The following is a 22,581-nucleotide window of genomic DNA, read 5'->3' as shown; positions in this document are numbered from 1 at the left end:
TAAAAAGAGAAAAGAAAAGAAAAGAAAAGAAAAGAAAAGAAAAGAAAAGAAAAGAAAGAAAAGAAATATAAGGAAGAAAGAAAAAATAAGTTGGGGGGGGCGCCTGGGTGACTCGCTTAAGCGACTGCCTCCGGCTCAGATCATGATCCCACCATCCTGGGTTCGAGCCCCACCTGGGGCTCCTTGCTCAGCGGGGAGTCTGTTCTCCCTCTACCTCCCCCCCTCGTGCTCGCCCGCGCTCTCTCAAATAAATAAAAATCTTTGAAAAAATTGTGTGTGGGGTGGTATACTCCTACACACAGCCACACACATGCAAACAACGTATATATGTAAAGTTACATTGGCTTTGTTATTCACACGGCCGCTCGGGGAAAGGTCTCCTGTGGCCTCTCGCCCTTCCCTTCAGGTATTTCAACTCGAGGCTAAAGCAAAGACTCGTTCTCTAGTCCAGTTTAGATAGGAGCAGCCTCACTCGGGACCGGAAGGGTGAGTGGATCCGGTTGCCCCACGGACTTCTTTACACCGATACACACATCTCCGTCTCGTGGGCAGGACCGCCTAGGTCGGGGGAAGGGATTTGCCGACGTACCCGGAACTGTTTCCAAGGTTTCCTCAGTTTCGGGCGGTGGCGCGACGGCGGGTTTGGGACCAGACCAACCGAGATCTTCCTAGGCTCGCGAGAGCGTCCCCTTCTCTAGCGGCTTAGGGTACCCAGCGGCCGCGATGGCTCCGGTGTCGGGTTCGCGCAGCCCTGAGGGGGAGGCCTCGGGCTCCGGGGGAAAGCGTCGCAGTTCGTCGAGGAGCCCTAAACCCAGCAGATCCGCCCGCTCCCCGCGGGGCCGCCGCTCGCACTCGTGCTCTCGGAATGGTCTCAGCCATCAGCTGGGCGGCTTCAGTCAGGGGTCGCGACACCAGTCCTACCGATCCCGCTCGCGGTCACGCTCCCGGGAGCGGCCCTCTGCGCTGCGGGGCAACCCCTTCGCGTCAGCCTCCTCGACCGCGTATTATGGCGGCTACTCGCGCCCCTACGGGAGCGACAAGCCGTGGCCTAGCCTTCTGGACAAGGAGAGGGAGGAGAGCCTGCGGCAGAAGTGAGTGAGACGGGCACTGGGAGTCTGACTTGCGCTTTTCGCTCTCTGCCGGGCGCCCCTGCCTAGCCCTTCAGCCCCACCCCCCTCCCCCGACAACGCCTTTTTCCGCCCGTTTCTCCCCTTGGGTTTTCACTCGTCCTCGGGCCCCTTCTCCCCGCGCCCTGGTGTCTTCGCTGCTTCTGCCTCCTGGCTATGCAGCGGTTCCGTCGGGAGCCTCAGACCTACCCGAATTACAGTTTTCGCTTGGTTGTAGCTGTTTTATTTTGCTTACTTTTTTTTTTCCAAGCGTGCTTTAATTTCGCGCTCGATTGAGCTCTTGGCAAAGGAGACCTATTAGCCCAAAATGAGCAGTGCCTCGCGCTTTGTAGGCGTACCACCGTACCTTGCTGAATGATCACACAGGTTGGAGGTGACAGGACGTGTACAGTGGAAATGTCGTGTAGCCAGTCGGGAAGGCTGGGGATGAAGAGTTTAAATCGGAGGGGAGAAGAACCCCTGAGACCAGATGATTGCATGTGGGAAAAGTGACCTGCTAAACTGTTGATTAAGCTACGTGGAAAAAGGCCCTGTTCGGTGGTCTCAGTGTGACCGTGAAAACCGAGGTCAGGGTGAGATCAGGTGTCCTCTCATGAGTGCGTATTGGAGTGGAAAAGTGGATAGTTTAAGAAGGAGAAAGGGAAAGGGTTATAATTATTATCGTGTAAGTCTTAGTAGCTAATGGTTATTGAGTGTTAAATTCTGTCAGGCGCTGTACTAGGTGCTCTACAGGTCCCCTGTGTGTGTGTGTGTTTTTAGGATTTTTTAAATTTATTTGACAGAGGGAGAGAACAAGCAAGGGGAGCAGCAGGCAGCGGGAGAAGCAGGTTCCCCGCTGAGCAGGGAGCCCGCCCCCGGGGCCCGATCGTGACCCAGCAGAAGGCCAGCGCTTAACCGGCTGAGCCACCCAGGCGCCCCTACATGTCCTCTGTGTCAAAAAAGATTTTTAAGAGTAGCACAGGCATGGAGGGGCAGGTTAAGATTCCAAAGCTGGGCGACGTCTCCATAAATCTCTTTTTTCCCAAGAATGGGAAGTAATAAAGGATGGCGGTGAAGAGGACGGGCTCCAGAATCGGAATGCCTGAGTTTGAAGCCATGCTTTGCTGTGTAATAGTTGTATGACCTTGAGCAAGTTTCTTGAACTTCTCTGAGCTTTATTTCTTAACCATTTAAAAAGGCTAAAATTGGCGCTGAGCCTTTAGAGTTGTGATGATTTAGTTCCTGGGACATAATAATTAGTCCTTGAGTGTTTGCTATTGGGGTTTCCTGAATGGAAGCAGAAACAATAAAAAACCTACTGAGTTAGGTTGGAGACCTACCTCTCCAAATTAAATTTTTCAGTTACCTCCTGGCTGTGTTCGTCAAAAAGCAACCAGCTTCCTACTGGACGATTCTCATCAAAAGACAACTAATGAATCATCGAGCCTTACATCGGAAACCGGGGATGTACTGTATGGTGACTAACATAATATAATAAAAAATCATTAAAAAAAAAAAAAAAAGATATCAGAACTTCTTGGGTGAAATTTGCATTTGTACATTTAGAAGATCAATAATTTACCTTACGAGTACAGATGAAGCTGGGGGCAGCAGGGATGAGAACGTGACTGTTCTTACAGCCTGTCATACTTCCCCCTGCATATATAGTCCAAGTTGGGTTATAAGTATAACCCTTTTAGGCTCTTTCTTCAAGTGGGAAACCTGAGTCTAATTCTGCACGATTATAATCTTTTCTCCTAAATAAAGAAGTAAAAAATAGTATATTCAAGCAATCAAACCAGTTTATTTTGTAAGGGGTGGGTGGGTGTGTGTAACAAATGGAATCACAAGGAGCTAAACTTTGAGGAATTGAGCCTTTGTTTTTTGTATTTTGTTTGTGAGCAAAATTAAAAGAAAAAAATGACAAATTTTTCCTGTCCTCCAAGAGTAGATAGAGGATATAGTCCTTTTTCCAAAAAAAGGAACTAAAGGGAAAACAGAAAAAAAAAAACCCTGTTTCTCATTTAGGACAGTTTTTGTCAAATAAAACTTTTCTTTCATTTTCAGAGCTTTCTTTATTTTCTGTTTCTAATGCTTCATTTTTGTTTTCTTTATTAATTCCTGAGTTTCTGAAAACGGGTTTGACTAAATCAAAAGTAGAGATTGCTCTTTACTCTCAAAAATGTATGTAAACAAAGAAGTTATTTCCAAATATAAAACTGTTTGTGTCACATATTGCAGAAGACGAAATGAGCAATTAGGAGCTAGGTCATGCAAGAGGCAGAAGAGATGCACTTGACAACCTTTTAGGCTGTATTTCTGGCCTGGCCTCAGGCTGTCTGTAGTCTGTGCCATTTGATAGTACTATCAAGAACATCAAATTACAATGAGTATACTTAATTTATTAATTTAACTTTTAAAATAGGAAAATAGGACTTAACTGGACTCCTTTGAATTGATTATATATTTAGGAGACCATTTAGCCATGGAGTTATAATTTATATGCCTATATCTTCTAGGAGATTAAGGGAGAGAGAGAGGATTGGAGAATTGGGAGCTCCTGAAGTATGGGGACTTTCTCCAAAGAATCCAGAACCAGAGTAAGTGATTCAAAAAATACTGTTAAAAGATGTAACGTTTGTTTAAATCCAGAGACTATTGTCAAAATTTTTGTTAAATGAATAACTTTTAAGTACACTTTACGTTTTTTTCTTCTTTTTTGTGATTTATGCTATGCTACCCCCTAGAATTTAAAAACATTGAACATACCTAACGATTAAAACATGTTGCTAGTTGATTTTAACATATTAATTGTTTTTTATTTATTTGTTTATTTTTAAAGATCATATTTGTATTAGAGAGAGAGAGAGAGAGCACAGGTAGGCAGAGCGGCAGGGAGAGGGAGAAACAGGCCCCCCAGTGAGCAGGGACCCCGACGACTCGGGCCTCGATCCCAGAACCCTGGGATTATGACCTGAGCTGAAGGCAGCCGCTTAACCAACTGAGCCACCCAGCACCCCTTAATTGTTCTTTTTAAATTGTAATTCGGGGGGGTGCTAATTTCCTATTCATAGAAGGGTTCAGTATTAAGACAAATACATTTATATTATTTTGAATTGTTTTTTCTCAACCTAATAGCAGGTTGCGTGTCACATGTTAGCCTTACAAAGTGATTTTTTTTGAGTTAACAGTTGACAACATGGATGGTAGAGTAGGGTTTTCTTATATATATATCATTTGCAGATAGTGACAGTTTTACTTCTTCTTTACCAATTTGGATGCCTTTTATTTTTCTTGTCTTGTGGCTGGGACTTCAGTATTATGTTGAATAAAAGTGGCGAGAATGGACATCCTTGTCTTGTTCCTGATCTTAGGGTGAAGCTTTCAGCTTTTTACTGTTGAGTGTGATGTTAGCTGTGGGTTTGTCGTATCTGGCCTTTCTTAAGTTGAGTTATGTTTTCTCTATATTCACTTTGGTGAGAGTTTGTATCTTTGGTTGTTGAATTTTGTCAGATGCTGTTTCTGCACCTATTGAGATGATCATAGGATTTTTATCCTTTATTTTGTTAATGTGGTATATTCCACATTGATTTGTGGATGTTGAATTATCCTTGCATTTCTGGAATAATTTCTACTTTAGTATGGTGTATGATCTTTTTAATGTAGTATAAAATTTGGTTTGCCAATATTTTGTTAAAGATTTTTGCATCTACATACATCAGGGATATTGGCTTGTAATTTTTTTTTTTAATTTGTGGTGTCTTTGGTTTCCATATCAGGATAATGCTGGCCTCAAAGAGTGAGTTTGTTCTTTCTTCAGTTTTTTGGAATTGTTTAAGAAGTATAGGTCTTAACTCATTAAATATTTAGTAGAATTTACCTGTGAAACCGTCTGGTCCTGGAGTTTGTTTTGTTGGGAGTTTTTTGAGTAATCAGTCTATAGTGTAATCTTCCTGATTTGGACGATTGTTATGTTTCTAGGAATTTATTTCTCCTTGGTTGTTCCATTTGTTGGCACATAATTGTTCTTAGTAGTCTTATGATTTTTTTTCTATTTCTATAGTATTGGGTATAACTTATCCCCTTTCATTTTTGATTTTATTTATATGGGCACTCTTTTTTTCTTGATGAATCTAGCTAAAGGTTTTTATCAATTTTATCATTTCAAAGAACCAACTCTTAGTTTCATTGATCTTTTCTGTTGTCTTTTTAGTCTCTTTTTCATTTATTTTTCACTCTGACCTTTATTATTTTCTTCCTTCTGCTAACTTTGGGCTTTGTTCTTTTCCTAGTTCCTTTAGGTGTAAGATTAGATTGTTTATTTGAGGTTTTTCTTGGTTCTTGAGTTGGGCATGTATAAAATTTCCCTCATAGAACTTCTTTTGCTGCATTTCATAGATTTTGTACTGTTGTGTTTCCATTTTCATTTGTCTCAAGGTATTTTTTTAAATTTCCTCTTTGATTTCTTCATTGACCCATTGTTTGTTTATTTTTAAAGACTTATTTATTAAAGAGAGAGAGATAAAGAGCACGTGCACAAGTGGGAGGGTCAGAGGGAGAGAGAGAGAGAATTTCAAGCAGATGCCACACTGAGCACGAAGCCTGACATGGGGCTCAATCTCAAAACCCTGAGATCATGACCTGAGTTGAAACCAAGAGTCAGACGCTTAACCGACTGTGCCACCCAGGCACCCCGACCCATTGGTTATTTAATTCCATGTGTTTATGTTTTTCCAGTTTTCTCGTAATTGATTTCTAGTTTCATACTTTTGTGGTCTGAAAAGATGCTTGATATGATTTCAGTCTTCTTAAATTTATCAAGACTTGTCTTGTGGCCTAACATGGGATCAGTCCTGGAGAATATTCCATGTGCACTTGAAAAGAATGTATGTTCTGCTGTTTTTGGATAGAATGTTTTGTGTATTATCTCTTAATTCCATCTGGTCTAATGTGTTGGTCAAGGCCACTGTTTTCCTTATTGATTTTCTGTCTGAATGATGTATCCATTCATGTAAGTGGGGTGTTAAGGTCTCTTACTATTATTGTATTACTGTCAGTTTCTCCCTTCATGTCTCTGAATAATTGGTTTATGTATTAAGGTGTTCCTATGTTGGGTGCATAGGTATTTACAAATGTTATATCCTCTTGTTGAATTGATCCCTTTATCGTATGCAGTGTCATTCATGTCCTCTTACAGGCTTTGTTTTCTAGTCTGTTTTGTATGATATAAGTATTGCTACCCCAGCGTTTTGTTTGTTTTCGTTTGCATGGAGTATCTTTTTCCATCCCTTCAGTTTCAGTCTCTGTGTCTTTAGATCTGAAGTGAGTCTCTTGTAGGCAGCTATAGATGGGTATTGTTTTTTTTAATTTATTCAGCTACTGTGTGTTTTGATTGGAACACTTAGGAAGTTTACATTTAAAGTAATTATTGATAAAAAAAAAATTATTGGTAGGGGGCGCCTGGGTGGCTTAGTCGTTAAGCATCTGCCTTCAGCTCAGGGCATGATCCCAGAGTCCTGGGATGGAGCCCCATCCTCCGCTGGGAGCCTGCTTCTCCCTCTCCCACTCCCCCTGCTTGTGTTCCCTCTCTTGCTGGCTGTCTCTCTCTCTGTTAATAAATAAAATCTTAAAAAAAATATTGGTAGGTATGGATTTGTAGACATTTTCTTGATATTTTTCCGGTTTTTTAAAAAGATTTTATTTATTTGTCAGAGAGAGAGAGAGTGCACAAGCAGGGGGGAGCGGCAGGCAGAAGGAGAAGCAGCTCCCTGCTGAGCAAGGAACCAGATGTGGGACTTGATCCCAGGACCCTGGGATCATGACCTGAGCTGGAGGCAGACGCTTAACCAACTGAGGCACCCAGGCGTCGCTTTCTGATTGTTTTTGTAGTTCTTCTCTGTTCCTTTGTTCTCTTGCTCTCTTCCCTTGAGATTTGGTGACTTTCCTTAGTGTTATGTTTGTATTCTTTTATTTTTTGTTTATCTATTATAGGTATTTGGTCAGTGGTTACCATGAGGTACATATATAACATCTTACGTATATAGCAATCTATTTTAAGTTAATGCCCACTTAAGCTCCAATGCATTCTAAAAGTACTACATCCCTTCACCATGTTTTATGTTTTTGACATCATATTTTACACCTTACTATTTTATGTTTCCATTGACTAATTATTGTGGGTCTAGCTGATTTTACTACTTTTGTCTTTTAACCTTCATACTAGCTATGTAGGTGGTTGATCCACTACCTTTACTATATGTTTACCTTTACCAATGAGATTTTTCCTTTCATAATTTTCCTTTTTTTAAAAAATTTTATTATTAAGTAATCTCTACACCCAACCAGAGCTCGAACTCATAACCCCAAGATCAAGAGTTGCGTGCTCCACTGACTAAGCCAGCCAGGCGCCCCTCCTTTCATAGTTTTCTTACTTGTAGTTATGATTTTTCTTTTCTACTTAAAATTAAGTCCCTTTAACTTTCTTGTAAGGCTGGTTTGGGAGTGATGAGCTTTAGCTTATGCTTGTCTGAGAAACTCCTTGTTTCTCCTTCACTTCTGAGTGATAACTTTGCTGGGTAGAGTAATCTTGGTTGTAAGTTTTTTCCTTTTAGCACTTCTCATATATCATGCTATTCTCTTCTGACCTATAAAGTTTCTTCTGAAAAACCAGCTTATAGACTTAGGGTTCCTTGGTATGTAACTAGTTGTTTTCCTTTTGCTGCTTTTAAGATTCTTTATCTCTAACTGTTGACACTTTGATTATAATGTGTCTTGGTCTCTTTGGGTTCATCTCATTTGGGGGTGTTTGCTTTCTGGACTTGGATATCTGTTTCCTTCCCCAGGTTAGGGAAGTTTTCAGCTATTATTTCTTCAAATAAGTTTTCTGTCCTTTTCTCTCTCTTCTCCTTCTGGGACCACTGTAGTGTGAATATTAGTACACTTGATTTTACCCCAGAGGTCCCTTAAACTTAACCTCATTTTATTCAGTTCTTTTTGCTTTTTTGCTGTTCTGATTAGGTGCTTTCTACTACCCTGTCTTCCACATTGTTAATCTGTTCTTCTGCATTCTGTAATCTGCTTTTGATGCCCTGTATTTTTCATTGCAGTTATTGTGTTCTTTGGCTTTGATTGATTTAAAAAAATATTTTCTGTCTCTTTGTTGAATTCTCACTGTGTTCATCCATTCTTTTGAGTTCAGTGAGCATCTTTATGACCATTCATTTGAATTCCATCTGGTAGATCTCTGTTTTGTTTAGTTCTTTTTCTGAGGTTTTTGTCTTGTTCTTTCACTTGGAACGTATTGTCTGTCTCCTCATTTGCGTCTCAGTGTTTGTTTCTGTGTTTTAGGTGGATCAGCTATTGTCCCAGTCTTGGAGGAGTGGCTTTATGCCCGAAGGTGTCTGTGGGGCTCAGCATAAACCCCCGCTGGTCACCCAAGCCAGGTACCCCAGGAGTATCTCTTTTGTAGGCTGTGTGCTCCCTCTTGTGGCTGGTCCCGATTGGTGCAGACTCACTGATATGTGGGGCTGTTTACTGGTGCAGCTGTCGGCTAGGCTTGGCTATGACTACTGTGGGTATGCTGGTGAGTGGGACAGGCTTCTGGCCTGTCTGATTGACAGGCCTGGTTGCAGCTGGTGTGGGCATGCTGGTGTGTGGGGCTGGCCCTTGGCACAGCTGGCTATAAGGCCTGGTCGTGAGCTGCATGAGCGCTGTTGAGTAGGGCAGGCTTTCGGTGCAGCTGGCTGCAAGGTCCAGCTGCGACTGATGCAGATACTCTAGTGTGTAGGACTGGGCCTCCATGGCAGGAGCCCTTGGGTGGAGGGTGTGCTGGTCCTGGCCAAGGATGTCTGGTATGTATGGTGGGTGGGGGCTGCTAGAGAGGAGTGCCAGGCCAGGGTGGGCAGGTGGGTGGGGTGAGTCTTCTTGGGCTGACAGTAGATAGAGAAACAGAAAAAAGGATAAGGGATGGGACGGGGCTCTCCTGGTTGAGTAGAGGGGCCTAGGAGGTCCTGCCCCACGGGACGCCAGGGGTCCTGTCCAGGGTGCTGGGACGTAGGCAGAGCAGAGCAGCTGACCGGGCGCTGAGCCCAGGAAAGCCTGCGGAGGGTGGTGCGGGCTGCAGGCTGGGGAGCTGACAACAGTGACGGCGGTGTGCCTCTTTGCCCTCAGTCTGTTGGCCGGGCAAAGATTTTATGAATTGAGGAAATCTGGTCCTAGTTCGTCTAAACATCCATTGTCCCCAGTGTCTAGACTGTTCAGGTAGTGTCCAGTGCTTCGGCTTCCTCCCGTCCCAGCAAGACAAGCCACAGGCTCCTGGGCCCTCCATGCCCAGGCCTCGCTCACAATGCCACCTTTCTCACTATGACGAGGTTTCAGAAGAGGAATGACCCTTGAGTCATTCTTAAAGGAAAGCTCTTGTTGAAAGATCCAGCACGGCCCTGTGCATTAGTTACTTACTCTCTGTTGAAGATGGGCTGTTCAGAATGGGGGCTGTATCCCATCAGCAGGACTTTTGAATGATACTGAGCTTCCCCCATCAGTAGGGTGACACCTGCCTAGCGACTAGGGGTTAGTGGCAGCCCGACGGCTGCTGGTCAGCTGTGAGGACACACACAACCCAGGCGTCAGAGTCACAGCAGGGCCAGAGAGCAGTGCCTCAGCTGCACATGCTGCTGAGGACGGGAAGAGTAATATGGCAGTTGGGAGCCCAGAGTCCAAGCATGGAGCCGGGACAGAGCCTGGCACATCGTGGGTGCTGTCTCGGGGTGAGCTGCAGGGAGGCCCGTGGCGGTAACTTCCCTAAGCTGTTTTAGCAAGAAGGAACTAGCTTCCCTGATGCAGTTTCCAACCTGAAGGGCATAGAGAGTAGCCTGCTGTGTTTTGTCCTCTATGACATTCGATGCTCAATGTACTAAAATGTCCTTTTTTGCTCTCTGATTGAAGGTTTGGTTTAAGAATAGGAGGGTCAGGGGCGCCTGGGTGGCACAGCGGTTAAGCGTCTGCCTTCGGCTCAGGGCGTGATCCCGACGCGTTGTAGGATCGAGCCCCACATCAGGCTCCTCTGCTATGAGCCTGCTTCTTCCTCTCCCACTCCCCCTGCTTGTGTTCCCTCTCTCGCTGGCTGTCTCTATCTCCGTCAAATAAATAAATAAAATCTTAAAAAAAAAAAAAAAAGAATAGGAGGGTCAAGTGGAGAAGACCCCAGAGGGCACTGAGGTTCAGAAACACGCCCCCGGTGGCCCTGGTCCCTCCCGTCGTCATTAACTTGGGTGGACCCTGCCATGCCGTCCTCATTCCGGAGCCGGAGTGCGTATGGGTTCTTCAGGAGCCACCGCTGCTGGGGCCACCTCAGCAGCCCATGCCTCTCTTTCCTGTTGTCTTCTTGCCTGCCCTGGCTTCCTCCACCTTTCCCTCCGTGCGGCTGCCCTCCTGTGGTCGCTCCCGGTCTCCTACCGTCGGTGGCTCTCTTGTGAGCCCTTTGCCCACACAATGGCCTCGGCGGCGGTTTTTTCCCACGGTGCTTTTGAGCGCATTCCCGTTCTGTGTCGCTCAGGGTTAAGAGCAGTTCCCGAAACGCCCGCGAAATGTACTCGAGAGAAGGGCAAATTCACGGACCCTCTCTTTGGGGGCACTTGTAGTCTTTTCAATAAAGTTCTGAATTTATTCTCTGTGTATTTGTTTTGCGTGTGGTACGGGGTGAGTGCACGTGATGGACGGTGCCGCTCCTCCAGGAAGGCAAGGAGGCCTGCTTTCGTGCAGCCGCGTCCCTGAGCCCCCATCAGGAGGCCACGGCCATCTCCGAAGTTCCCCAAGTGCCCACGCAGTCGGCTTACGAGGAGCCACCCTGTCCTGCAGCACCCCATCTTTCCCCGGCCCTCCCCCCCCCCCCCCCCCCCCCGTGCCCCAGCGGGACCGCGCCGCCGTGCAAGACCGGGTGGCGTCAGCCTCTAGGGAGAGAACAGTGTGCTTCCAGGCGGGGCTGAGTCCCAGTCCCGGCGAGGAGCTGAGGCCCACCCGGGCACTGGAAGGGACACTTGCAAGGGGCTACTCACAGGGCTCCCGGAGAAGCGGCAGCCGCGCGTGCTGCTGGTGCTCGCCCAGGGGTGTCCGATGCCGGCCCTTTGGGTGGAGGAGACGCGCAGACCGCATTCCGGCGGGAGGGTCCTGCGTCTGCAAAGGTACCACGAGAGGGGCCCCTCTTCGAGGCCAGCGCTGGGCTCTGTGTCCTCCCTTTCGCCCCTCCCCAGAGGCCGAGGGCCCAGCATCGCTCGGTCGTCAGCTCCAGCCGCCCGGCAGCTTTCGGCGAGATCGTGCCCGGGGCCGGTGGTCCGTGCGTGCAGTGGTTCCAAGTCCGCGGCGGAGAAAGACGTGGGTTTTTGTCCTCTGGGACTCGGGGAGGGAGAGGGGCTCCTGCAGAACCTAGGCCCTGTACCTGTTGCCCGATCGGGTTATTTACACTGGCACACAGCACCCTTCTTGTTGCCAGGACGACCCCAGCCCTGGGGACGAGTTTTGCCGGTGCACCCAAAATGTCTCCCCCGGTCCCCCAAGTTTGGGTTGTGGCGGCGCAGTGGCTTCTGTGAGCCGAGGCGTCCTCGGTCTCCCGTGTCCACGATCGGGTGGCCCCCTCCTGCGGTAGCAGTGGTTCCGGGGTGTTGCCTCGGGGTGGGGGAAGCGTAGCGTTTCTTCGAAGCTCCCCCCTAGCCCTGCGAAGCTGCGGGCTTTCTGCGTAGCCGCGGCTGTGACTCGCCCCCTTCCTCCCTGCAGAGACCTGGGTGGCCTCAGCCCTTAGCTGTGGGCTCTGGGCCCCGTCCTACATCTCCCTCTCAAGGTGTGTTCTCGGGAGCCGTCCGGGCATCATCTTCGCGTCGGATTCCAGGATCTTTGCTTGTAGAAAGCAATTTTTTTTTTAAGAGTATGGAATGTTTTAGTACACTTGCCTGGTAATACAAATCAGTAATTACGATAGCCAAATCTCTGTATCATATATATTTAATATATTAAATAACACAATACTAAAATAACCCCTACCTTCAAAAAATATGGATTCATTTTTCATGTCATCAAATACAATGCTCATATGAGAGTGTAATGAAACTTAATAGTCTGTTCAGGTGCTAAGGGACAAGGCTAAGCAGTAAATTAATATTTTTAAATATCTTAAAGCAGAATAGTTTCCTTTTTGAGTTTGATAAGCCAAAGACTATCAAGGACTATTTAGAACCTGAATATAATACAGTGGCTATGAAATTATATAGGGAATTTGATGAGAAACAGGCATTTCTTTTTTTCTACTTTTTGTCAGTTAGCAAGTGAATGGAAAACTTTTAACCATAACATTCGTTTCCTTTTTCAGAGCGTCAAGAACCACCTCTGCAGCCTGCCTTGCTAAGGTTACTGCATAATCCTTGCATTCCTGCCATCCATTATCCACCTTCTCAAATTGGAGGGTTTCAGAGTCACTAAGCTACTGTCTAGATCTGCAGCCTAAATATCAGTTTTTGAAACCACTTCCTGGTATGTTCCTTGATGGAGATTAATGTATTCTTTTTCTTTGTGTATTTTAGTAATGTCAGATGCTAGAGTTAGACTGGGTATTTTAAATTTAATTCAATTTTTAAATATTATTCTCAAAACATAGTTGATATACAAAGTTATATTAGTTTCAGGTGCACAGTATAGTGATTCAATAATTGTATATTCTGTGCTGAGAAACTGGCTGTTTTTAATTGTAATATCTGAATTGATGGGTCCTCTGGCTTTGATCGTCTCATCACTATCCTAAGAGATTTAACTACCAGGAGACCTCAGATGGAGTGGTGACTTGATACGGGTCATATTTTTCGTGCTCATTTAGAGTCTTACTTGCATGATCTGCATTAATTTCAGTATAAAAAGCTTAAGGCCAAACGTAGCATATGGTTTTAGGCTCTAGTAGATCTTGAAATTGGGATATCAGATCTTATTTTTCTACCAGGAAAAAAATATCAACAAGCCTTCCGCAATTCAAAATTGGAAACAAATTTTAGGAAAAATGAAAAGTATAAAAGGATTAATTACCAAATTTTAGATTTAGCTCCTTTATACCTTAAGCCTTTTCGTCTCAATATTTATTCTATTATTGCCAATTTCATCAATATGTACCCAGACACCAATCTAGATTTAATGAGAGTGGGATGTGATTGGGGAAACAGAGTACATAAAAGAGGCTTAGGACATTCAAACTGATGTGTTGTCCCACATCTTATGCCACTTGTGCCCTTTATCATAGTCTTTCCATAATGATTATTTTTCCCTTATATTATTTTTTTAAATTGTAGTAAAATTTAAACAATATAAAATTACCCATTTTAAAGTATACAATTCAGTGGCATTTAATACATTCACAGTGTTCTCCACCATCACTGCCATCGACTTTCAAAGCATATTCATCACCCAAAAATGAAACCCCTTATTCATTTAGTAGTCACTCCCCATCCCTCCCTTGGCAACCGCTAATGTGCTTTCTGTCTCCATGGGTTTGCCTGTTCTGGATATTTAATATTTAGGGAATCATACAATATGTGGCCTTTAGTGTCTGGTTTCTTTCACTTAGCATCATGTTTTCCAGGTTCATTCACTTTGTAACAACCATTAATACTTTATTCCTTTTTTGAGTTGAATAATGTTCTGTTATATGAATATGCCACATTTTGTTTATCCATTTCTCAATTGATGGAAATTTGGGTTTTTTCTACCTTTTGGCTGTTGTGAATAGTGCTTCTATCTACATTTATGTACAATTATTTGTTTGAATCCCCATTTTTGAAAAATATTGTATTTATTTATTTGACAGAGACAGAGAGAGCGCATCAGTGGGGCGCAGCAGGCAGATGGAGAGGGAGAAGCAGACTCCCAGCTGAGCAGGGAGACTGATACCGGGCTCGAACCCAGGACCCTGGGATCATGACCTGAGCTGAAAGCAGACGTTTAATCGACTGAGCCACCCAGGTGCCCCTGAATACCGATTTTCAGTTCTTTCAGGTATATACGTAGAAGTGGAATTCCTGGGTCACAGGGTAATTCTCTGTTTAATTTTTTGAAGAACTGCCAAATACAGCAACTGCATCATTTTACATTCCCATTAGTAATGTGTGAGTGTTCCAGTCTCTTCACATCCTCACCAACACTTATTATATTCCACTTTTTTCAGTAGTCTCTAAACCCAACGTGCGGCTCAAACTCACAACCCCAAGATCAAGAGTTGTACACTCCTCCAATTCAGCCACCCCCTCCATTTTTTTACTATAGCCATCCTAATGGGGATGAGGTATTATCTTGTGGTCTTGATTTGCATTTCCCTGATGACTGATGATACTGAGCATCTTTTCATGCTTGTTGGCCATTTGTACATATCCTTGGGAAAAAACATCTAATCGTTTGCCTATTTTTAATTTGGTGGTTTATCTTTTCATTGCTGAGCTGTAAGGGTTTTTTAAGTATTCTGGAAACTGACGTCTTACCAGAGACATGATTTGTAAATATTTTACCTCATTGTGTAGGGTGTCTTTTCAGTTTCTTAATAGTGTCCTTTGATGCACAAAAAGTTTGATTTTGATGAAATCCAATTTATGTAATTTTCCTTTTGTTGCTTCTGCTTTGGTGTCATATTGAAGAATTCATTGCCAAATCCCAGATCATGAATTTTTCCCTGTTTTCTCCTGAAGAGAAGGAGTTTTATAGTTTTATAACTCTTTCTCTCTCTCTCTCTATATATATATGAGTTTTATATAACCATATATAAATGAGAGTTTTATAGTCTTAATTCTTACATATAAGTATTTTCTCCATTTTGAGTTAATTTTTGTATATGATGTGAGGTATGTTTCCAGTTTGATTCTTTTGCATATAGATATCTAGTTGTCCATCATTTCCTGAAGACATTATTATTTCCCAATTGAATGGGCTTGGCACCCTTAACCAAAATCAATCGACCATAGATGTATGGGTTGATTTCTGGTTTCTCACTTCTATTCCATTGATCTGTATGTCTATCCTTATGCCAGTACAATACTGTTTTGATTACTATAGCTTTTTTTTTTTTAAAGATTTTATTTATTCATTTGACAGAGATAGAGACAGCCAGTGAGAGAGGGAACACAAGCAGGGGGAGTGGGAGAGGAAGAAGCAGGCTCTCGGCAGAGGAGCCTGATGTGGGGCTCGATCCCAGAACACAAGGATCACGCCCTGAGCCGAAGGCAGATGCTTAACCACTGAGCCACCCAGGCGCCCCTGATTACTATAGCTTTGTAGTAAGTTTTGAAATTTAGAAATCTGGGTCCTACAACTTTTATTTTCTTTTTAAAGATTGTTTTGGCTATTTAGATTCCCTTAGAATTCCATATGATTTTTAGAATTCTTTTTCCTTGTATTTTTTGTTGAAAATTAGACATTCTGAATATTAGAATGTGACAACTTTGGAAATCACATTTTCTCCCCTCTCCTAGGTTTGTTGTTCCTGTTTCATTGAACAGAATACAAAGACCATACAATCCAGGTTTGCCTAGTTAGTGACTTTCTAAGCTATTTTTGTAATATCTGTATTCATTTTTTAAAAACTTCAGTATAAAAAAATGAAAATATAAAAGAATAAAATTTCAGTGTAGTTGACATACAATATGATACGAGTTTCAGGCATACAACACAGTGATTTGACAATTATATACATTATGAGATGCTCACCACGGTAAGTGTAATTATCACCTGTTTACCACACAAAGTTATTACGGTGTGATTGACTATATCCCCTATGCTGTACTTTTCATCTCCACGTACTTTTCATCTCATTTATTTTTAAGTAGACTCGACCCCCAGTGTAGGGCTTAAACCCATGACCCTGAGTTCAAGAGTCACATGCTCTACCAACTGAGCCAGCCAAGTGCCCTGACTCATTTCTTTTATAACTGGAAATTTGTAGCTCTTAATCCCCATTCACCTGTTTTGCCCATCCCTCAACCCCTCGCCTCTGGCAACCACCAATTTGTTCTCTGTATTTATGAGTCTGTTTCTGGTTTGTTTTGTTTTTTTGATTCCACATATAAGTAAAACCACATGGCAATTGTCTTTCTCTGTCTGACGTATTTCACTTAACATAATACCCTCTAGGTCCATCCATGTTGTTGCAGATGGCAAGATTTCATTCTTTTTTATGGTTGAGTAATATTCCTCTGTGTGTGTGTGTGTGTGTGTGTGTGTGTGTGTGTGTGTGTGTACCACATCTTCCTTACCCATATATCTATGCATGGACACTGAAATTGCTTCCATATCTTGGATATTGTAAATAATGCTGCAGTAAATAGAATACATATATCTTTTCAAATTAGTGTTTTATTTTCATTGGGTAGATACCCAGTAGTGGGATTACTGGTTGTATGGTATTTCTATTTTTAATTTTTTGAGGAATCTCCATACTGGTTTACGTAACAGCTGCACTCTTTGTCATGTATAGCCACTGAAGTCTATGTTCCATTAGCTTAGTGGCCAGCTAGTGTTTTGAAATACTTACCATCAATTCCTGGATTCAAAAATGAATAAAGATCAATAAAACAAGAAGGCAGCCTACTGAATGGGAGAAAGATAGCTGCAAATGATATATCTGATAAGGGGTTAATATCCAAAATTTAAAAGTAACTCATACAACTCAACACCAAAAAACCAATCAAATTAATAAATGAGCAGAGGACCTAATTAGACACTTTTCCAAAGCAGACGTACAGATGGCCAATAGAGACATGAAACATCAGTAATCATCAGGGAAATGCAAATCAAAACCACAATATCACCTCACGTCAGTCAGAATGGCTAGTAACAAAAAGACAAGAAATTAGATCGGAGAAAAGGGAATCCTTGAACGTTGTTGGTGGGAACATAAACTGGTGCAGCCCCTGTGGGAAACAGTGTGGCGGTTCCTCTAAAAATTAAAAATAGAACTACCGTACAGTCCAGTAATTGCACTACTGGATATTTAGCTGAAGAAAACAAAAACACTAATTTGAAAAAATGTATGCATCCTTACGTTTTTGGTTTTTGGTTTTTATATCTTATTTTTTAAAGGTTTTATATATTATTTAGTTGAGAGAGAGGGAGAGAGTGCGTACACGCGAGTACATGAGCTGGGAGAGGGAGAGGGAGAAGCAGACTCCCCGCTAAGCAGGGAGCTCGAAGCAGGGCTCGATCCCAGGACCCTGGGATCATGACCTGAGCCGAAGGCAGACGCTTAATGGTTTGAGCCACCCAGGCGCCCCACCTCTATGTTTATTGTAAGATATATGATATAGGCACTCCCATTTTTATTGTAGCATTATTTATAATAGCTAAGATATGGAAGTAACCTAAGTGTCCATCAATAGACGAATGGATAAAGAAGACGTGGCACACACTCACACACACACACACACACACAGACAACACAATATTACTGAGCCATGAGAAGAATGAAATCTTGCCATTTGCAATAACATGGATGGACCTAGAGAAAATTATGCTAAATTAAATAAGTCAGACATAGAAAGACAAATACTGTATGATTTCACTTATATGAGGAATCTTAAAAAACAAAACAAACAACACCGACACACGAAATAGAAACAGAACAAACTGGTGGTTGCCAGAGGGGAGGAAGATGGGAGGATGGACAAAATAGGTGAAGGGGGTTAAAGAGTACAAACTTCCAGTTACAAAACAAGTAATTCAGGGTGATGAAAAGTCCAGCATAGGGGATACAGGCAATATATTGCAGTAATTTTGTATGGTGACGTATGGTAACTACACTTACAGTGTTAAGCATGGCATAATGTATATAATGTTGAATCACTGTGTTGTACACCTGAAACTAATGTATTTTATGTCAACTATACATCAAAAAGTAAGATCTTAAAAGAAGAAGAAGAAGACATTATACTTTTCCTAGTGTTTGGAGATTGTGTCTGTATTACACACTCCTTCAATGCTTGGCCAGACTATGGACAACTCGGCCTTCTCTTTTACTTCCTGCTTACACAGAGCCTGAGAGCCATCCAGACGTGAAAGCTTGTGGTATTCTCAGCTGTTTCTGAGCATGTGTCTAGCACGTGGCCTTCTTGATTCCTCTGCATACATAAGACCTTTTCAAAGCCTTTTTTCTTCCACGTGTCCCTTTTCTGAATCGTGTGTTTCCCACCCTTCTCAGTTGTCTATTCCTTGTCCTGACTATTGTCTCTTGCCCCAGGACGCTGCGGCCAGTACTTGTGCCTTTAAATGCTTTGGCCAAAGGTACCCAGGAAGTGGCCTCAACCCTGGGTTCACTCCTTGTCAGACAAAACAAAGGCAAACCACTGTGCCAGTCCTTGAGGGAGCTGGCAGAGCGGAGAAGACCCAGAACCACAATTCTTTGAGAATAAAGTCCATACTTCTCCTTCTAGTACCAGGAGAGCTGCCTTCCCATCCTCAAGGCTACTACAGGCCTGGGGTCTGAAGGATAATAGGCAGACAATTCAAAACACCAAAGTGTTCCCTTACCACTGTTGGGGAGGAAAAATTTGCCTCTATACTTCCAAATTCTTCTGGGTAATCCAAGAGTTAAATTGACAGGAGACAGATTAACAGGAGAAAACCAACTTTAATTCATATGTATGGAGGCCTCAAAGATACAGGACCTAAGAAATGATGGAGGCGGGCACTATTTATACTTGTTACATAAAGAAACAGTAAATCTGGGAGAAATTGGCAGGACAAAGAAAACTGATGTTTGGGAACTTCAATTAGTTAGGAATTCTAAACAAAATTTGGGCCGAGGTAGTAAGTTAGGAGAAGTTACAAGGTTTGTTTACATGGGCTTCTCAGGCCCTGAATTCCCTGTCCCTGATGTCAAAGATGTTTGTCTGCCTCCTGGTGCCTCCTCTGCACCCCCCCCCCCTGCAGGGAGGGTGCTTTTCACAGGGGAGATGTATTCCCTACTTTCTGGAGACAAAGGTGGATCGGAGTGTTGTTCCTACACTGGCTGTTTCTTTATTAACTTGAATTCAAAATAATCAGTATGGTGCTCTGGCTTGGCTTGGGGTGGCCCACCTTGAGCCCCAACACCACAAAGCAGCAGATTCTTTTTACACCAAGCCTTATCTGGTTGTTGTGAGTTTTTAGCTGCGTTCCAACATTCACCAAAAATTGATTCTGACAGCTTTTCCCAGCTCAGTTGCTTCGGGGGAGAGATGGAGCCCTGGAGTTCCCTACTCCACTGTTTTCCATTCTGTTAAAACTTTGACCTCTCCTTTATGGTCTCTTTTCCCTCTGTATATGAATATATTTAAATTTCTTTAATACTAAACAAAATTCCTCTTGACCTTGCATTCCCCAACATCCCTCCTTTACTTCTCAGAAAAAATTTTCTTCAAGGAGTAGTTTCTAATACCCTCCCTCAATGGTGACAAACAAAAATGTCTCCAGACATTCCCTAATGTCACCGGGGTGAAAACTCATTCCAGATTGAGATCCAGTGTATTAACTCAAATTCCGAACATATTTGGATTTAACCTGTTTTCACATGTACTTTTTAATTGTTTGGGGGGTTTTGTTTGGTTGGTCGGTTCTTGTTTTTGTTTGTGTTCTATAGCTCCATGAAATTTTATCCCATGTGTGAATGCATGGAACCATCGCCTCGATTAGGGTACAGGACTCTTCTCTCCATACGAAGAGACTCCTTGTTGTTATACAAACCATTTTCCTAAACAAGTGGCATAAAGGCGAAGAGCATGTGTATACTTCTACCTTTGTATAACAAATGGGAGACACAAGAACGTGTTTTTGTATTTAAATTTGCATAAACAATACGCTGGGTGATAAGTGGGCCTGTGTGGGGCAGGGTATTTAAGCGATTCTTTTCATCGAATGTGTTATATTTGGGGATTTTTGAGCTGTATCATTATGTTATCACTTCAAAGAATTAAAGATAGTAAATGAAACCAAATAAATGGTATGGTTTCCAACTAGCTTTTCAACAGGTGTTCAGGCCGTAAGAGCAGATGACATATTGAGGCACCTGGCTGGCTCAGTCCGCAGCACATGCAAGTCTTGATCTCGGGGTCACGAGTTCAAGCCCCACATTGGGTGTAGAACTTACAATAAATAAATAAATAAACAAACAAGCAAGCAAGCTACAATTTGGATGAACGTCAACAAAATTATTGAAAAGAAAAAAAGAGCAGATGACATAGTGACTGGACCACATCAGTCAGAGCTGCTATAAGAAAAGTAGAGACATGGAGCGCCTGGGTGGCTCAGTTGGTTAAGCGTCTGCCTTCAGCTCAGGTCATGATCCCTGGGTCCTGGGATCGAGTCCCATGTCAGGCTCTCTGTTCAGTGGGGAGTCTGCTTCTCCCTCTCCCTCTGCCCTTCTCTCGGCTCATGCTCCCTCTGCCTCTCTCTCTCTCAAGTAAATAAATAAAATCTTAAAAAAGAAAAGTAGAGAGAAACAGTGTTCAGAATCAGTAGATTCAGAATTAGACTCGGTGATATCATCTCCATGGGAACACCTGTCTGATTTCTTCCTTTACAGAGACAGTTCCCTTAACAGTCAACTAAATCACGTCTGTGAAACACTTAATAAACACTAGAGACTGTAGTACATGAAGCTTGTACACCTTTCCCTTAACAGCAAAACGTCATTGCCTCACCATCAGGATGGCACAATATAAATTATTACTCTAAGCAGGAATACCACCTCCTTCCTTCCATAAACTCTGCCCAATATCATGAGGTCAGTGCAGATCACACAGCGCAGATGTTTTTAAGGTCATTATCAGATCAAAAGTTAGATTGCATAAAAAATCATGATAGATGATTTTGTTTTCTCACTTACATATACGGATGTCACCTGTGATGTTGATGGGTACAGATGGAGAAGTTACGCTTTTACAGATGTTACATGGTTCCATTTAAGGCTGGACATGAAACTATTTGAATTGACCACTACAATCTCCTTTTAATAAACATTTAAAAAATGGTTTTTCGTTGTGCCTGTGGTTGTTTCATGGTTGTGGTTGTTCCTGTTCTATTACATCGATGTTTAAGCTTGTATTATGTGTTAGATACCATACAGAATGCATGAAAGCTGAAAGTTCAATCTCAGTTCTCAAAGAATCCTAACGGAAAACTTAAACATTATGGGTTGCACACAGAAAGGGACTAGAAAGAAACAATACTTTTTGCTTTTCCTGTAACCCTCAGTGATCTACCTTTTATGAAGTATTAAGTGTTGAGCACAGTGATAGGTGCTTGAAATACATTATGTCTATAATTTTACAAGCTTCAGTTGTGTTCTAGTTTTTCCTAAGTGATAAAGATGCATTGGTGGTTTTGGGTTTTTTTGTTTTTTTTTTTTTTTTGGTCTTGTGTAATACTATTAAAGTAAGTAAAGAAAAACTTTTTTTTTTTTTAAACAATTTATTCAGGACAAGGACTCAATTTTTTTTTTAAAGATTTTATTTATTTATTCGACAGAGAGAGAGACAGCCAGCCAGAGAGGGAACACAAGCAGGGGGAGTGGGAGAGGAAGAAGCAGGCTCCTAGCGGAGGAGCCTGATGTGGGGCTCGATCCCATAACGCCGGGATCACGCCCTGAGCCAAAGGCAGACGCTTAACCGCTGTGCCACTCAGGCACCCCAAAGTAAGTAAAGAAAAACTTTGATTTTTTTCTTTTTCACGTTAATTTTTTTTTCTTTTTAAGTAGTCTCCGTGCCCAGCGTGGAGCCCAGCCCTGGGCCTGAACTCACGACCCTGAGACCTGAGCTGACACCAAGACTTGGACGCTTAAGGTACTGAGCCACCCAGGTACCCCTTCATCTTCATTTTTTAAGTAGTCTCTGTGCCCAATGTGGGGCTCAAACTCACAACTCCGAGATCAAGAGCCCAAGCTCTACCGACTGAGCCAGCCAGGTACCCCTCATTTTAATTTCTAAAACCTGTAGCAATCTACAATCCTCTGCATTTATATTATACACTGTGTTAGGAAGGAAGATTTTTTTCTCTATCCTGGAAGATCCTTCTGGCTGGTCTAAGAATGAAATTGACATCAGATAGTTTAACAGAAGAAAATGAAATTCAATTATGTACATACAGGGAAGCCACATACACATGAGCGATTCCAAAGAGAGGCAAAATGAGGTATATAAGTCATGGGGGACTAAGTAGAAAGGGGATAGGGGTCTGGGGTTTTCAAAGGAAGGAAGATGAGTCACAGAAAGAATGGAAAGAGTAAATGTTTGGTAAACAAAATGTTTGCTGGACTATCCAGAAACAACAAAACATACCTTGCAAGATTTCTCCCTTGTCTGCCATATCTAGTTCATATTATATTGATGTATGATAATAGCTCCCTTCCTCGAACAGTACCTCTATCTAACTTCTTTTAGGCAGTTAGCACGGAGGCAAAAAAGAAAAACTTATTAAGGCTTCTGTTTCTTAA

The 22,581-nt window shown here is 42.7% G+C and overlaps 1 protein-coding gene and 1 long non-coding RNA gene across 9 annotated transcripts in view; one reads left to right on the top strand and one right to left on the bottom strand.

The window, feature by feature from the left end:
• LOC125281835 (uncharacterized) overlaps positions 1-22,581 on the bottom strand; it is a 358,739-nt gene that overhangs the window by 71,956 nt on the left and 264,202 nt on the right. The window lies entirely within an intron of this gene.
• On the top strand, positions 597-21,923 carry LOC125281170 (NF-kappa-B-activating protein-like). Of its 6 annotated transcripts, XM_057313963.1 has the most exons (5): positions 599-1,091; positions 3,626-3,706; positions 11,354-11,474; positions 12,463-12,623; positions 13,942-14,029. In XM_057313963.1, the coding sequence occupies exons 1-4, from the start codon at positions 724-726 to the stop codon at positions 12,496-12,498; spliced, it is 606 nt and encodes a 201-aa protein (XP_057169946.1). In that variant the 5' UTR covers positions 599-723; the 3' UTR covers positions 12,499-12,623; positions 13,942-14,029. The 6 variants fall into 6 exon arrangements, with proteins under 6 accessions (XP_048069223.1, XP_057169946.1, XP_048069222.1 ...); XM_057313967.1 differs by lacking the exons at positions 11,354-11,474; positions 12,463-12,623 and adding an exon at positions 15,593-15,651 and having other exon boundaries at positions 601-1,091; positions 13,942-14,129; XM_057313993.1 differs by lacking the exon at positions 11,354-11,474 and having other exon boundaries at positions 601-1,091.

This window comes from Ursus arctos, chromosome X, assembly GCF_023065955.2.
Source record: "Ursus arctos isolate Adak ecotype North America chromosome X, UrsArc2.0, whole genome shotgun sequence".
Classification (NCBI taxonomy): Eukaryota; Metazoa; Chordata; class Mammalia; order Carnivora; family Ursidae; genus Ursus; species Ursus arctos.
Note: the sequence above shows the minus strand (reverse complement) of the source record. Positions and strands in the feature narration are given on the sequence as shown.